Raw genomic sequence first — 14804 nt, 5'->3', positions numbered from 1 at the left:
ACGAGTACGTCGAACCGATGAAATATGCTTCAAAGAGGAAAAGCAATTTCACTGCTCAAAATACAGTTGAAAAAAAAAAAAAAAAAAAAAAAAAAAAAACTACACTGTTTTTATTTCACTGCTCAAAATACAGTTGAAAAAAAAAAAAAAAAAAAAAAAAAAACTACACTGTTCAATATGAATTTGTTAAGCGTGTCAATAATCCACTTGTTTAATATGATCAAAAAATCCGAAATGCACATAACGATTTGAAAATTGGAATGGAGTCGTCGTGACAATATTTAATAGCGTCGTTCGACGCGAGACTGGTTGACGGTGGATAAAATTGCAAATAGCAAAGAAGAGCGCGCGCGGCGACAGAAATCACGCCAAGGAAGAGCGCGCGCGGTTCTTCGCTATTTGCGCAGCTGTTCAAACGGCTGTTTGCACCGCGAAAATACTCTCGTCATCCGTTTTTAAAATATCCTCGAAAGAGGCAGCGGGGGCATCATCATGCGGACGTATGTGTCCGCACATACGAAGCGAGTCATTAACGGGGCGAGAAACATCTTGACCTGCTTCTCTCTCCCTTCCCTCCCTCCCTCCCCCCCGTCACCGAGAGAGGTATACGCGTCTCGTTATTATTATTTCTTCTCGTTGTCATGTGCGATCTAGAACACACACGTTCGAGCGGCGAGATCTACCAGATTGGTGTGCTATCCGCTTATTTCGCAACTTTCACAGGAAGCAGCCGTCTAGAATTCCACGCCGCGTTACACGCATTCTGCAAAAGATTGTCGCGCTTGGAAGATGAGATAAGTCGAGTCACTCTAGATAGCAAGCGTTTTTTTTTTTTTTTTTTTAATATTTTTGCTTATTAATTATCTTATTACGAACTTGCGATACACAACGTACGATCGAAGTGAATCGACGCGAAGTGGAGCAAAACCTTTTTCGTTTATTGAAGAGGAGGATATAAAGCGCGAGAATATCGACCGCGCTCTCTCCGGCTCGCAGGTACGAAAATTCATTCGGTATTCTCAGGTGTCCTTGAATATACCCCCGATGTGGTATGTTGGCATGAAAACTCGACGATTCTCCGCAGGCAACCGTTTTTTCTACAAATCGAAGACGCACAATGGTATTACTACTACCAGGGGTTGTCGGCGAACATTTATAGAATCAACAGATAATAGAGGCATGCCCATGAATACGGTAAAGTCGTTCCGAAATACCATATCGCGCTCGTTGGAAGTATGGCTGTATACGACACCTGGTTCGAAGTTAGCAATTGTCATTCAACTTCCATCTGGAATCACGGAAATCTTTTTGATCTGTTTTTCTGAAGTTACCGACAATTGTATACAATACAGGAAATGTAATATATTTGTGTATAAAAGAGACGTTATTTTGATATAGAAAATTTAAACATTAGTCACTATACGTATATGTGTTTAGTCGTAAGAGACGCGTGAGCGCTTGCTGCAAACGAACGAACAATAATTACGGTTCTTATCGATTACGGGTGACCCTTCCAATAACCCATGTCGTCTCATAATTCTCAACTCGACTCGCAGCGGCTCATGTTCCAAAACTAGGCGAGACGTGAAAAAGTCCAGAAATGCGCCCAGTTAAGAGAGAGTTATTTGACACCGCACTTTTTTTTTTTTTTTTTTCCGTCTGGCACGTAACAGCATCGCAAGTACTACAAAAGTTTCTCTGTTTCGTTCGAGAGATCTGTTTTCTTCTGCCTCTCTCTTCTCCGAGCGAGTTTCATATTTAGCAATTACCGTAATCGCATTCTAAGACATAAAATAAGATTGGCTGCGCAACACAGTCGCGTTATCCAACGGTCTTACATGTGTCTCATTTCTAAATAACCGAGAGATTGAAATATTTCTCTTCCTAATTATGTGAAACGACAATGCGCGACAAGTATCGTATTTTTTTTTTTTTTTTCTACGGTTTTTATCTTATTTCGACAATTTGTTTTTTTTTTTCATTTGAAAATAAATCCTTTTCTCTTTTGCGAGAGTCGGCACTGCTTCGAGCTACTCTGTATCGATTTCCGAAGGTAATGAAACATTGCTCGCGGGCGCAGGGCGATCTTCACGAAGTAAAGCGAGAAGATATAAAAGAACGGACGGAGAAGAGAGAAAGGATGAGGGGAAAAAAAAAAAAAAAAGAAGAGGAAACGCTCGCGCAAAGAAGAAGAGATACGAAAGGGGCGCGAGAGGATCGGCGGAGTCGCAACTCGGGAGAAAGACCAGGAAAAAGAGAAAGAGCGAGAAGACAGGTAAGAAGAGAGGCTGGCGCAAAGGTGACCGAAGCTAGCTTGGTTGGTTTGGCCCCGTGGGAACGCGTTGGTGGCCAGCTGCACTGATTGCCGTGAGAGGACGTGACGTAGCGTCGTTGAGGCGCACACATACATACAAATACGTACGTCGTCCAACGTGCCCGTTCGCTCGCCCGTGCGCCCGCACTTGCGCTTGCGTGCCGTAATTGGCGATGGTAGTGGTGGACGACGAAGTCGCAGCACCACGACGGTGGAGCCCGTGGGGGCCTGGGTGAGAAACGGGAGGAACAAGGGGGACTCAGACCGACATGACAGGGGGGGCGGCGGCGGCAGGAGAAGGGGGGCCTGCATTCCAGAGAGGCGCCGGCCAGTCTGCGGCACACCTGCGCGTTCGGTTGAATCACGGCGCCTCCGACATAACCCAATCTCGTCGTCCTTCTCCGATTCGTTGCGACCCATCGAGCCGCTCTCGCACTCATCGCTGTCCTCGTCAGCTCCGTGGTCACTTGCGTGTCTTTCTCTTTCTCTTTTTCTCTCTCTCTCTCTCTCTCTCTCTCTCTCTCTCTCTCGTTCAACCTTGTTTCTCAAAGGCGTTTATCTCTCTTTAACACTGATCTCCTTTTTTTTCTCTTTCTTTTTATCTCAGGGAATACGAGTGACCGCGTGTTTCGTGGTGTGAAGCGTCTCCGTTGTATGCGTGAAGACCTGGCGATGTGCGGTCTCTCCGTCGCTCCTTTTCTCTTTCTTCTTCTTTCTTTCGAGCGTTCGCCATTATTGCCCGTTCCATTTTAAGCAGCAGTCTCTCCTCACCGCGTTCCTCTCGACTTCTTGCAGGTTTTCTTTCGGTTTCTGATGATCTCTCTTCTTATCTCATGCGTGTACGTGATATTGCTGGATTCTGCTTCTTCTCGCACCGTGGGAGGATCAACTGCGGGCACCGCGAAATGTGAAGAAAAGGATTCGCGCGCGGAGAGAGAAAGACGAAATATACGATGTGAGAGAGGGTGATAGGACTCTGGCGAGGAGTATCCGCTGATCTCTTACATACACAATCGGAGGCGTGCAGGTGTCCGTCGTCGTTCGTCCGGTCGTCCATCCGTCCGACGCGTCTCTGTCAGTGCCGCAATCTAAGCCGGCCACCGTAGCAACGGCTACAAGCTGACACCTGTTTCTTGTCGAGGCTGATGTATATATGTATATACGCCCGATTACGCGGTTATCGCACCACGCATCGCATACCTTACAATATTCAGGTTTTTTTTTAATTAAAACAAATTTAGAACTCGAAGGAGTAAATTAAGTTTTTGGCACGTTCTTCCCTCTTTTCGTCGTTTTGTAAAAAAAAAAATATTTTTATTGTTAGGTTTTTGAGAAGCGATCACAACTTGGAAGAGATTTGTTTATGGAATGCGCGGATTTTTGTGCGAAAATTTTTATTCTCCAACAATAGCAGCGCTCGAACGAAGCAAATACTAATAGGATACCGTATAGGAAAGGGAAATGTGAGATGAGAATTGGACGATTTACACACGAGGAATACAGGCGGCTACGATCCGGCCGCCGCCGGTCGGACGTGAGGGACCTGAGGCTCATTCAGTGACGTGGGAACGTGTGCAGATACCATTCATAAGTCGACCATATGATGTGTGGAGCGGTAAACGCCCGTATATACGAGCTGATGTGTGACCCGTCGTAAGTGCGCATATGGTTGAATCTTGTACGAGGCTTTATTATATTGTGTATCGTTATCGAAGCGGCACGAGACTCTTAATATCGAGGATATTAATTTTTCACAGCTGCGCTTTGTTTTCTTTCGACGCCTCCTTTGTGTTCAACGCGTGTGTTTTCTTCATTTTCTTTCCGACTCAAGTTGGAGTTGAAAACATAAGACGTCGTAAAAGTCAAACTTTCTCTATAAAATAAACGTGCAATCATCAACATGTTGATAAAAAGAGGAAACTCTCTCTCTCTCTCTTCTTTCCGATATTTCTTTTCGATACTTTTTCTGATCTCTCACTTCGTGAGAAAATCGGAATCGCGTACACGTGCATCGTTCACGCTCGAGCTGATTTCGTAGCTCTCACTGACACGTATCAAGAGAGCCTCCGAGAGAACCCGTGGCTTTACAATAAGCGTCGTGAGATTCGTGGGAGCCTGTTTTCCGTTCTTACCTCGTCTCATCGCGCGTACACGGTTCTAACTCGGTTGTTGTTGTTGTTTTGTTGTGTAGGACACAACCGCTCGTCGTGAGGGAGAGAGCTCGAATTTCTGCCAAGATCGAAAAAAAAAAACGCAACCGCCGTAGGCAACACGTCCTTGAATTCTCATTCTTTCTCAAAAAAAAGAAAGATTGATTTTCTTGAAAGATTGGAGATCTCTAGAAGAAAGTAATATAAGCACACGTCATTATCTCGCAGAGTTTTTATCAATACGATATACATATTCTTAGACAAAAAATAACTCGTTTTAATCTCAAGAGGATTTTTTATTAGACCTCTAATAAAAAAAACATTCAGTTCAACTTTCTCGTCGAGAATTAATTTACTGTGTATATATTTTTTTGTAATATTTAATTGAAAACAGTGAGCGAATGAAGAAGAAACTTTAAACAAATAAGACAGATATTCGATCAATATTCTTTAAAATACTCGTATCATATAATGATAATGATAAGAATAATAATAATATTAGGAACAAAACGTTTCGATAGCGAACGATAGCGATGAGTGCATTGATAGCGTAAAATCATCAAACAGTCAGTCCTCGTGACGGCATTTCAATCGTATCGGCGCGGTGAATTCCCGATTCAGAGTGCTGGCGTACCTGCAGCGCACCTGTACGCGTGCGAGCCCAGGTTTATCGCCGTGCCAAGCTAGGCAGCCACCTGTGCGCAACGCAGAGATGGTCGCACAGGTGTCTTTTAAAGCGTTTCATTAATTACAAATGGGCAAACCCGATGTGGATTCTTTAATGGTAGTATAGTAGGTTCAGCTGTTGTGATTTTGCGCTCGACACCTGGACGACGAGAATCCGCGAATGTCCTCGCTTCGTCCTCAATCTCTCGAAAGCGGGTACTTCCTTGAAAAAAAAAAAAAAAAAAAAAAAAAAGCCAAGCGAGACAAAAATATGTGGCACACGGAAGTAGAGTCGTATAACGCGATCGTATAACACAAGCGAGCGTGTTTATTCGTGGCGTAGAGAAAAAGAAACGCTAGGTGATGCAATGGTTGCAAATGTGGTGGCGCAATAAATTCCAGCCGATGTCAACCAGGGATCAAGGCGACCAAATTGTATACGAGTCTTACACGAAATCTGATTATTTTTTAAGTAAAAAATAAAGTTCTGTTATATTTTTTATTATAGACTAAATGGGACTTGGTACTTGGTTAAAGTATAAGTTACTTCTTGCTCTGATTTTATGACATTCGCTAAAATCGTTATATTTCTAGTTGGTCTTTCGTAAGAATCTTGATTCGGTTGAGAAATTTTAATTCGTTTCGACGTGTGTGTGTGTGTGTGTGAAAGTACAAACGATGCAAATGCAGTGATGTACATACGATCAACCGGCATTTGTGAGATCAACATGACGCATTCGAAGTCAAACATACGGCGATGCCTGAGCATTTCTTCTTTGCATTCCTTTTCTTCGCCTCACGTACCTACAGGTCGGGACAAGTCCGTGCGAGAGTCCCAGGTGAGTTTCGTCGTCCCTCCCACACACAGTGACCACCCAGCCGACGATCCTTCGGCTATCTTTTTTTTTTCTTCTCTTTCTCTCTCTCTCTCTCTATCTCATACGTTGGAAATTCCTTTTCGATTTATCGTACGTCATGATGGAACAGCACGTCTATTTATTCAGCCGGATTACACGATCTTGTCTCGAGGACCAAACCTAGTACTACCTGTTGGTGCTTGCTACCAATTGGTAGTAAACGAATCGTTGTGTTGCTTCCGAACACGGCATGTACAGACATATGCACGAGCGATTCGACAGAGACTAATGTAAGAAGTGTATTTCTGATGAGCGAGAAAGACTGAAGATCGGCGAAAACTAGCTATATGGAAACGCGTAGGCGCGTTTAAGCAAAACAGAAACATTTAAATGAAATAATCCGACGGACCATTACGTACACGTAGATTCAAGCGAGCACAGAAGAAGAAGAAGAAGACGTGGAAAAGAGCGAGGGAAGAAAGAGAACGAGAAAAAGAAGAGAGAAGCACGAAAACGAGAAGGTGGGTGCCGGCGATACTTGTGCCTTTCTTCCCCTTGCACCTTGTTCACCATGGCCGGATGGCCGGCCGAACGTACGGCGGGGGGCAGCGGAGAGGTCCATAGTGTGTGCGCGATCTCTCGTCGTCGGGGTCCCCACGGCGGGGTCCGCGGGCGGCGGGGCCGTGGCATCGAGAGGGGACCTGGCGACAGACTGGCGGGCGCGCACCTGCACTCGGCTCGGCCGCGAGAGAGCCGACAGTCAGGGGCGCACCTACCGGAGCGCAGACTCCGGTTCTTCGGACGATGAAGCACGGAGAGAAAAAGAGAGAGAGAAAGAGAGAGATACAAATCATGCCGCGCCGGTCGGAGAGCCGGTGCATTCTTCATCCGCGCTTATCTCCCACACTGGCGCACACGGTCCGTTCCACTTTCAGAGAGCGCTTACCCATCTTATTTTCCACTTTCTTTTTATCGTGCTTCGTTCCCTCCGTTCTTCGCTTTTATTGTTTGCTCTGTGCGAAACGCTCGTTTCTTTCGTGGCATTGTCGATACTTCTTGCAAGCTTGTAATCCTGCGCTTTATAGATATACTACAGACTATTCTCAAATAATCTTTCGTAGATAAGTTGTTAATTAATTATCGTGTTCTTCGATTTAAAAAATGTCTGTTGCGGGTAAGATCGTTTCTTCCATATTTCTTGTAATGAGCGCGTTTTCTCTTTCGCTTTTATTTAAAAAACAGAAAATGTTTCTCATATCCTCAACATGTGAAGTTTCCTGCATCTTGTTGCAGAAAAGAGTGGATCCATGTATTTGATAAGGAATGAAAAACGATTATTATTGCAAATTAATTGCCTCGGTAATACCGAGGCGCGCGTGTCTGCGCAAGCATCTTTCGCTACGTAGAACTAATTAATTTTATAGAGGATTGGGAGACTCTTCAATAAAGAGCGACTACTATGCGCGACACACCACGTATGTACATACTTTATCGTCGTTGTCAATTCCTCGAGAGGCAACTGCTGGTTTGAAATACATTCACGTTCACGCTCGCGTAGAAAGTTTCGCCGAATCGATGCTCGCCTCTACGTGCGCTTTGCAATTAGTCAGTAATGTTTATTAATTAGCCGATGCACGTGATATAGATTCATGTAATTAGACTTCCAGTCATTTGATTTCTTTTTCTCATTTTACACATTTCTGCTAATGTAGAAATAATCTCGCGTGTATCGCCGACAGCAAAGAAGTAAGAATATACCTGGGAAATAGATACGCGTGTATATATAAGAGAGAATTAAATGGCACATGTGTGTGGAAGACTCAAGTACCCAGCACTTCAAGGATATTAAGTACTTGAGCACGCACACAAGAGAATTTCTATGACTGAATATTATTTATGACTGTTAATCTCAAAATCATATCTCTTCTTTTTTTCTCTTCTTCAACTTTTGGTACAAAGTTCTTTGAACTAACAATTATATTTAACAATTTATTACATATATAAAACATTTAATGTAAATCAATAAAGATGTTAAAATACGACACTTAGGTGTTTATATTTAAGTGACATGTGATTTAAACACGTAGAGTGTAGGTAGGCCAACATGATAACGTTTATCTCGTGTGTACGTGACACGGAGTTTGTGTATCCAATGGGCGTTCTTAAGAATAGATATTTGACTTAACGCACATACCCATCAATTAATATGTTCATTAATTTTTCTATTTTCGAAGAAAGATTCTCTCTCGACTATTTTCTCGCCAGAGCTCGTCGATCGATATAATCGGATAAAAGATCCAGAGTTGAGATTGAGTAATAAAACGATCGTTTTCAGCGTGTGGAAGAACGTCTCATGAATATGGATCTTAAAAGTAATCGCGAAATGTGAACTATATGACGATCCGTAATAAGCCGTCGCGCGCAATTATGATGTAAGCCCGATTTAACCCGGATGCATAATGATCTCGGGAAAACCGAGTGTGCGAGACCGACCGAATACCTTCACTTTTCACTTCTGTCTGAATCCTATTGTTCATTAAGTCCGGCGAAGTCGTTCTCGTTCGTACGAACGCGAGCGCGCGCGGCCCGTTTGACCTTTTCGCCTGGAAGATATTTATAAGACTTGCACGCCATGACGACCGTGATTTTAATGCGAGGCCATTATGCAAATCGCAAGTCCCTTCCAGTTTTTTGCGATTGTTAAACATCGGGGTTTACACGCTTGCGGTAGCGCCGCACTTTATTACAAAAACTGAAAAATGAAACAATAATTGAAGGATAACGTATAGCGGTCTAGATGGTAAAAATGAAACGCAATTACATGTTATATATTATAACATATATCTCGTTTTACAGTTTGTTACAAAAACTGTAGAAGTTGCTCGACAGATTAAAATATTATTTCAGGCTTGAAAACAGAAAACACACTATAACTTTAAATTTAAGATATTATTGAAAGAGTTTAACCGGTCCAGAAAATTATATTAATAATAAATTAAAATTGATATTTTTGTTAAAAAAAAATATCAATTGATAAAATGATGCAACATGCAAAACAAAGGCAAAAAATATAAACAAAATGTTGTTTTATTCAAGAGTTCTAATTTACTGTCGCTCTCTCGTATACTTATTAGATAACGTCAATTAAAACGATATCGTCATTAATATATATATATATATGCATTGGAAAAAGATACTCAAGTGAGATTTCGTGCGATGCGCATAAAGAATACGATTCATAGAGATTAATTGAATAAGATAAACGAACTTGATATTCCGCCTACGAAGTAAATTTCATGATATTAAATTCTCTCGCTTGATAACCACCTTGATCGCTCTTTAACACGTGTGCGACAAGCTACGAAAAAAAGGAGAGCGTAAACATAGATATCGAAGCATGATGCGGCACTTGTTCGAGTGTAATACTTTACGTTGTAAATATTTTCTCTGTTTGTGACATAATAATTCCGACGAGTGCAAAAGTCAATTTTGCGTATCAGGATTTCTGTAATTTTTCGAGACGTTTAAAAACAAATTAAATCTTTGAAATATCTTGACCTGTTGTCTGAATATTCTAACAACAACATAATATATATGTTTTGGTATTACTTCTAGAAGTGGAATTATAGTTTAATAATCAGGCTATGATTGTACCGATAACGCCACCTGTGCGTATACGTTGCGACGTGTCGTATGTACTTACACAATTACAGCCAGTTTCATCAATTCCGGTTAACGTAATCGTTTGATTAGTTCAACGGAATTGACCAATCGCATCGATCAACTGATCGATTACGATTCACTTTAATCATAACCGACAAAGTGAATACAAAACAACCTATTCAATTATCGTTTGTTAATTTTTACCTCGGGAAGGAGATTACAGGAATTGAAAAGCTGGCCGTTAATCCTCATCGCGCAATATCATGTCTGCAATATGCATAATCGACGATTGGATGCATTGTTTCGCGTAAATTTCGTGAGAAAGAGAAAAAAAAAATTCAGTTCGAGAGTGGGAATGCTCATTAAGTGCTATTGCACCGGGTGTGCGCACTTATTAAGCGTATCTCTGTGTGGAAGCAATGTTGACGATTACGGGGAACGATCGTTTCGTCTTTTGAACACGTGTGTTCTTATCAGAGATCATTTTTCTTGCGAGCCATGATAACGGTTTTGCGAAGCGTAATTTCTGCCCGATGGCGGTCTCACGACCTTCATGCGATTCGCCTTCGACATTTCTGCGTCTTCTCACGAGACTTAAGTGACTCGGTCTGCGCGACACACATCTTCGCACAAGCTGATATAAACTTCCGCAATTTCCATTCAAATTGTCTAGGTTATTGGAATTACGATGAAAAATGAAATATATCTTAAAATTAATTGATTATAACACACAGCCGATCTTTTAAGATAATAAAATTCAGAAAATACTTTTTCTACAAAAACTTCGTCTAAAAAAAAACAATATTGACTTATATAATGTCATTTGAGTCATATGTACATATTAAGCTATATTGCAAAACATGTAATACTAACAGTTATTTAAATTTTTGTATATTGTATTATTGTCGAAATTATGATTCAATTTTTATTCTGTAATTTTACTTTGTCAGAATGATACGTATGTAGCGACATCTCTCTGCAAAGGCGTAATTCTCATATCACGTAAATCGTATGCACATATAATAAAAGTGATAAAAACTATATATAGCTTTTAGATAAAAATTGTTGCGCTCTAAAGTTAGTTATTTAAAGACAGTAATCGTAGTTTAAGAATTATAAATTTAAAATGTACAAAATTGTATTTATTTTTATTATTGATGTTAAATTATATTCTATTAATAAATTATGTTTAATAACTAATTTGTCATCGTATTTTGTCTACTTTTGTTTTTTCCTCCTCCTATATAAAAAATCCATGTGTACCGCGAAGTGCGCGTTTTGATATCGAATGTATCGCATCTATTGTTGCTCTTTTCCGTATTGCCGATTGGTTGATTGATCGAGTAGAGTCGAGTCGAATCGAATCGGTAAGATCGAGAGAGTAAATAATGAAAAGCGATTTTGAGACAGTTCGTCGTATATGTAGAGAAAATTAAAAACGTAACTAAAGTCACGTGACAGGAAAGAGTAGAAAAACAACACGTGAAAATAACGTGACTGTGTAATTTATATTATATATAACATTAAATAATACATATTATACATATAATTTATTATATATTTATAATATTATACTTTATATTGTATTATATGTATTATATACATACTACAGTAATGTCACTGACCTCCGTCGCGCGACTTTGGCGGGGTCACTGACCTCGGCCGCGCGGCCTTGGCGGGGCACTGACCTCGGCCGCGCGGCCTTGGTGGGGGGAGGTCACTGACCGCGGGCGCGTGGCCTTGGTGGAGGGGGGGTCACTGACCTCGGTCACGCGACTGCGGCGGGGTCAATGACCTCGGTCGCGCGACTGCGGTGGAGTCACTGACCTCGGCCGCGGCGGTGTTACTGACTTCGGTCACGTGATTACGGTATATATATGTATATATATATATATACATATATGCGCATGTGTGTGTATTATATATAGATATAGAATATTACATATAATATATTGTATATAATATTCTCTTTTTTACGCTTTTTTCTGTCATGTGACTTTAGTCACGTGTTGTTTTTCCACTTCTCTCTCTCACTATTTTTTAAGTTTGATTCTCATGCGTTATTTCTGACATTTCTCATATGTGTATTATATGGTTTATAAGACGTATATACTATCTGTCATCGCGGTGACAGGTTGTGTTCACTGACAACACGTTAAATAAAAATAACAATAGCGTGCTCGTAGCGCGCGCCTGTGTTGTGCTAGTTGGAAATTATAATTCGTAACAAATTCACAAAAAATAACAAATGCGCAGCGCACTTTTAATTGCTGTTTGACGACTTACGCGTCATATGTATCAAAATTTTCTTACCTTTTTTCCGCTTTTTGCGTTTTACATGGATGCGGAACATCGAAATTCTCTTTACAATGTCGTGCATTACCTGTGATTACAATGTGAACCTGACCGCAACTCGGCTTAAAATTCTAAATAAAGATAAGTTGCATTTATCGCGAAGACCAGTGTGTATTGCCTGGTTTCTGCTTGGCTGTAAGGACAATTTTTATAAAATTATACTTGACTTTTATTATGAGCAATATTCGCGTCTCTATAGATATATATTTGCTAACATTTTACTCTTACTTCTCATAGTCTCTCACACATTTAAAAATTCGATTATATTTTATAGTGTCTACAGTAATTTTTGTCGGAATATTCAGTCGCTTGACGAGCAACATTTATTTTCTGATCGTTTTGCTTCTGGGCGAGATTATGTTCTGGCTAGATTGTTTCGGAGAATGGGAAGATCTAAAACTATACATGAACGAGAACAAAGCTGTTGTCGAAAAATCGATCTGGAGTGACAAATTGTGTTTGGGAAAAACGAGTGAATGCTCTTTGATGAAACTCACCGATATTCGACACGTTGGAGTTTCCACCGAGATGGGTATCTTTATCATACACAGGAATGGAAAAATAATTACTTTCAATGTGACGGGATTAACGAGAAAGGAAACAGAAGATCTAAGGAAAAATATCAATTACTTTTTAAACATAAGCAGGCTCAAATATCTCAATCATTCGTTGGCCGATTTTTCAGAACGATTGTTATTGCCTTCCGGTTCTGCAGAATACCTGCAAAATGTACGAAGAACGAATCTACCTACGTCTAATGAAATAACTGTCTCAGACAATATCTTGACCAGTAGCAAGATATACCATCAGATGCAGCAGAACCTGAGTTATCCAAGTTTGATGCCTGGGACACAACCTAACAACTATCAGTCGGCAAATTTGAAAAGAAGTCCTTACACAGAAAATTCGGCACGTCTCAACTATATTAAATACACTAAGAATATTTGTGCCATTTCTACACCTTGTGATTCGAAGCTGAATAAAGAATGTGATTAAACCAAACGTTTATTCGTCATGTACACGTTCACAATATTGCTACCATTTGCTAATCAAAATTTGTTTATTAGAAACAAATTTGTATACTGAGCGATAGACGTCTGATGGCAAGCTGTTAACAATTTAAATACAATTTAAATAATCTATTAATTTATAATAGTACTCAGTGTAATTGTAATAACACTTACATTATAACACTTTTTATAACAATTAATTAGCTACGCGTCTCTGTGTATCGAGTTTTCATTGAAAATATATGAAAAGAGTTTATTGCACAAGTTGTTTACAGGCACTTTTGATATCTGGATATTGATATTTAAATCCCAGTTCTGTTACACGCTTTGGTTTTACTTTTTGTCCTTCTAACATTATCTGAAAGAATCATTAAAAAATTATTAAAATATTCAAAAATTATTAAAATATTCAAAAATTGAACGTAAATGTATGCTACAAACTTTTGCTCGTTCATCACTGAATAATATCTGCAGAACAAAACTAGGAAGAGGTATAAATGCTGGTCTCCTCATAGCTGCTGCAAATGTCTTCGTAAATTCCATATTTGTTACAAGCTATATTAATAATAATAATGTAAGTTCATACGTAGAGTTTTAATTGGAAAATAATGTAAAATTATTTGTACAATTACCTGAGGCGCAACTCCATTTAATACACCTTGCACATCTTTATTTTTAAGTGTAAACATAAACATATTAACTAAGTCATCAATGTGTATCCAAGGCATGTATTGATTTCCAGTTCCTATTGGTCCACCAAGACCAAGAAAGAATGGTAAATATATTTGCTTGATCATACCACCAGTTTTGCCCAGTACAACTCCAGATCTGATTGTTACTTGCCTGACATCGCAATCTTTTGGTAATTGTGCTGCTTCCTCCCAATCATGAGTAAGTTCTGACTCAAAAAAATTCTATATGTTAATATTGCATATAATTTCTTAATAATTAAGCAATATCTTATATATACTTGATAGAAAATCGTATGGTTCACATTTGCTCTCTTCTGTGTACACAGTATCGTTGGGCTTATAATATGCAACTCCAGAGATAGTTACAAAACTTTCTACTTTGGTATTTTTTATGGCATCTGCTAGAGCTTTAGTTGTTTTCACTCTGCTATTTCTAACATTTTGCTTAAAACCAGGTGACCACCTCTGCATAGGATCAAGTACATTTTGACCCGCTACGTTGATGACCGCTGATGTGTTTTCTGGTAAACCGTAGCTCTCTAAATCATTCTGTATATTTTAGACAGTCACAGTTTGTGGCTGATTCTTATCAACGAATCTTTTCAGCGTGCAAATTTGCTGTCGTAACTCACCCATGACATTCTATTCGGTCCTGGCATACGAGAAATACATGTGCAAGAAATGCCCTCTAAGGACAACGATTTAATCAATTGTGAACCTATGAAACCAGTACCACCACCTGAAAATAATTACATAACTCGATGCTCTAGTTTTTGTAACGCTATAAAATTGCGGTACTTAATTCGTAAATCAAAAAGAGAATAATAAATTATATTATATTCACCAACAACTACATGTTTTAAAGCCATCTTCAAGATAACAGTTTATCACAATTAATAAATATGTTATGTTTATTTTTGCAACGCCTTGCCAATACTCAGTTCATTGTACTGTGTTATTAAACGAAGCAACCGAACACCTCTCTGTACGTTACATCAGAAATAACTATCACGAGAATATAAATTTTGATGACAGCTGAAGGAATTGAAAATTTACACTGCATGTTTGAGCGCCATCTAGTAGTTTTACGGTCAACT

General features: G+C 39.7%; 2 protein-coding genes across 5 annotated transcripts; one reads left to right on the top strand and one right to left on the bottom strand.

Annotated features, from left to right (window-relative positions):
• The first annotated feature begins 11800 nt into the window (after positions 1-11800).
• Positions 11801-13016, top strand: LOC109855921. Its single transcript, XM_020430638.1, has 2 exons — positions 11801-12140; positions 12280-13016. The coding sequence occupies exons 1-2, from the start codon at positions 11993-11995 to the stop codon at positions 12999-13001; spliced, it is 870 nt and encodes a 289-aa protein (XP_020286227.1). The 5' UTR covers positions 11801-11992; the 3' UTR covers positions 13002-13016.
• Positions 12993-14756, bottom strand: LOC109855920 (epimerase family protein SDR39U1). Of its 4 annotated transcripts, XR_002250343.1 has the most exons (7): positions 14552-14756; positions 14340-14446; positions 13986-14256; positions 13648-13913; positions 13457-13570; positions 13190-13373; positions 12993-13113 (listed from the first exon to the last, which is right to left on the bottom strand). XR_002250343.1 is itself a non-coding variant. In XM_020430635.1 (6 exons), the coding sequence occupies exons 1-6, from the start codon at positions 14574-14576 to the stop codon at positions 13269-13271; spliced, it is 888 nt and encodes a 295-aa protein (XP_020286224.1). In that variant the 5' UTR covers positions 14577-14756; the 3' UTR covers positions 12993-13268. The 4 variants fall into 4 exon arrangements, 3 of the variants coding, with proteins under 3 accessions (XP_020286224.1, XP_020286226.1, XP_020286225.1); XM_020430635.1 differs by having other exon boundaries at positions 12993-13373; XM_020430637.1 differs by lacking the exon at positions 14552-14756 and having other exon boundaries at positions 12993-13373; positions 13986-14228; positions 14340-14430.
• Between the last annotated feature and the right edge of the window lie 48 nt (positions 14757-14804).

This window comes from Pseudomyrmex gracilis, unplaced genomic scaffold, assembly GCF_002006095.1.
Source record: "Pseudomyrmex gracilis isolate BER0280 unplaced genomic scaffold, ASM200609v1 scaffold_101, whole genome shotgun sequence".
NCBI classification, from domain to species: Eukaryota; Metazoa; Arthropoda; class Insecta; order Hymenoptera; family Formicidae; genus Pseudomyrmex; species Pseudomyrmex gracilis.
This window is presented reverse-complemented; position numbering and strand designations above follow the sequence as displayed.

Bases quoted from the DNA above. Each gene is read 5' to 3' on its own strand.
- LOC109855921 (XM_020430638.1), top strand. From the start codon at position 11,993: ATGCGGAACATCGAAATTCTCTTTACAATGTCGTGCATTACCTGTGAT. The intron at 12,141-12,279 runs GTAAGGACAATT...TATATTTTATAG, and splicing joins TGCCTGGTTTCTGCTTGGCT to TGTCTACAGTAATTTTTGTC.
- LOC109855920 (XM_020430635.1), bottom strand. From the start codon at position 14,576: ATGGCTTTAAAACATGTAGTTGTTG. The intron at 14,447-14,551 runs GTGAATATAATA...AATTATTTTCAG, and splicing joins TTTAAAACATGTAGTTGTTG to GTGGTGGTACTGGTTTCATA. The intron at 14,257-14,339 runs GTGAGTTACGAC...TAAAATATACAG, and splicing joins GACCGAATAGAATGTCATGG to AATGATTTAGAGAGCTACGG.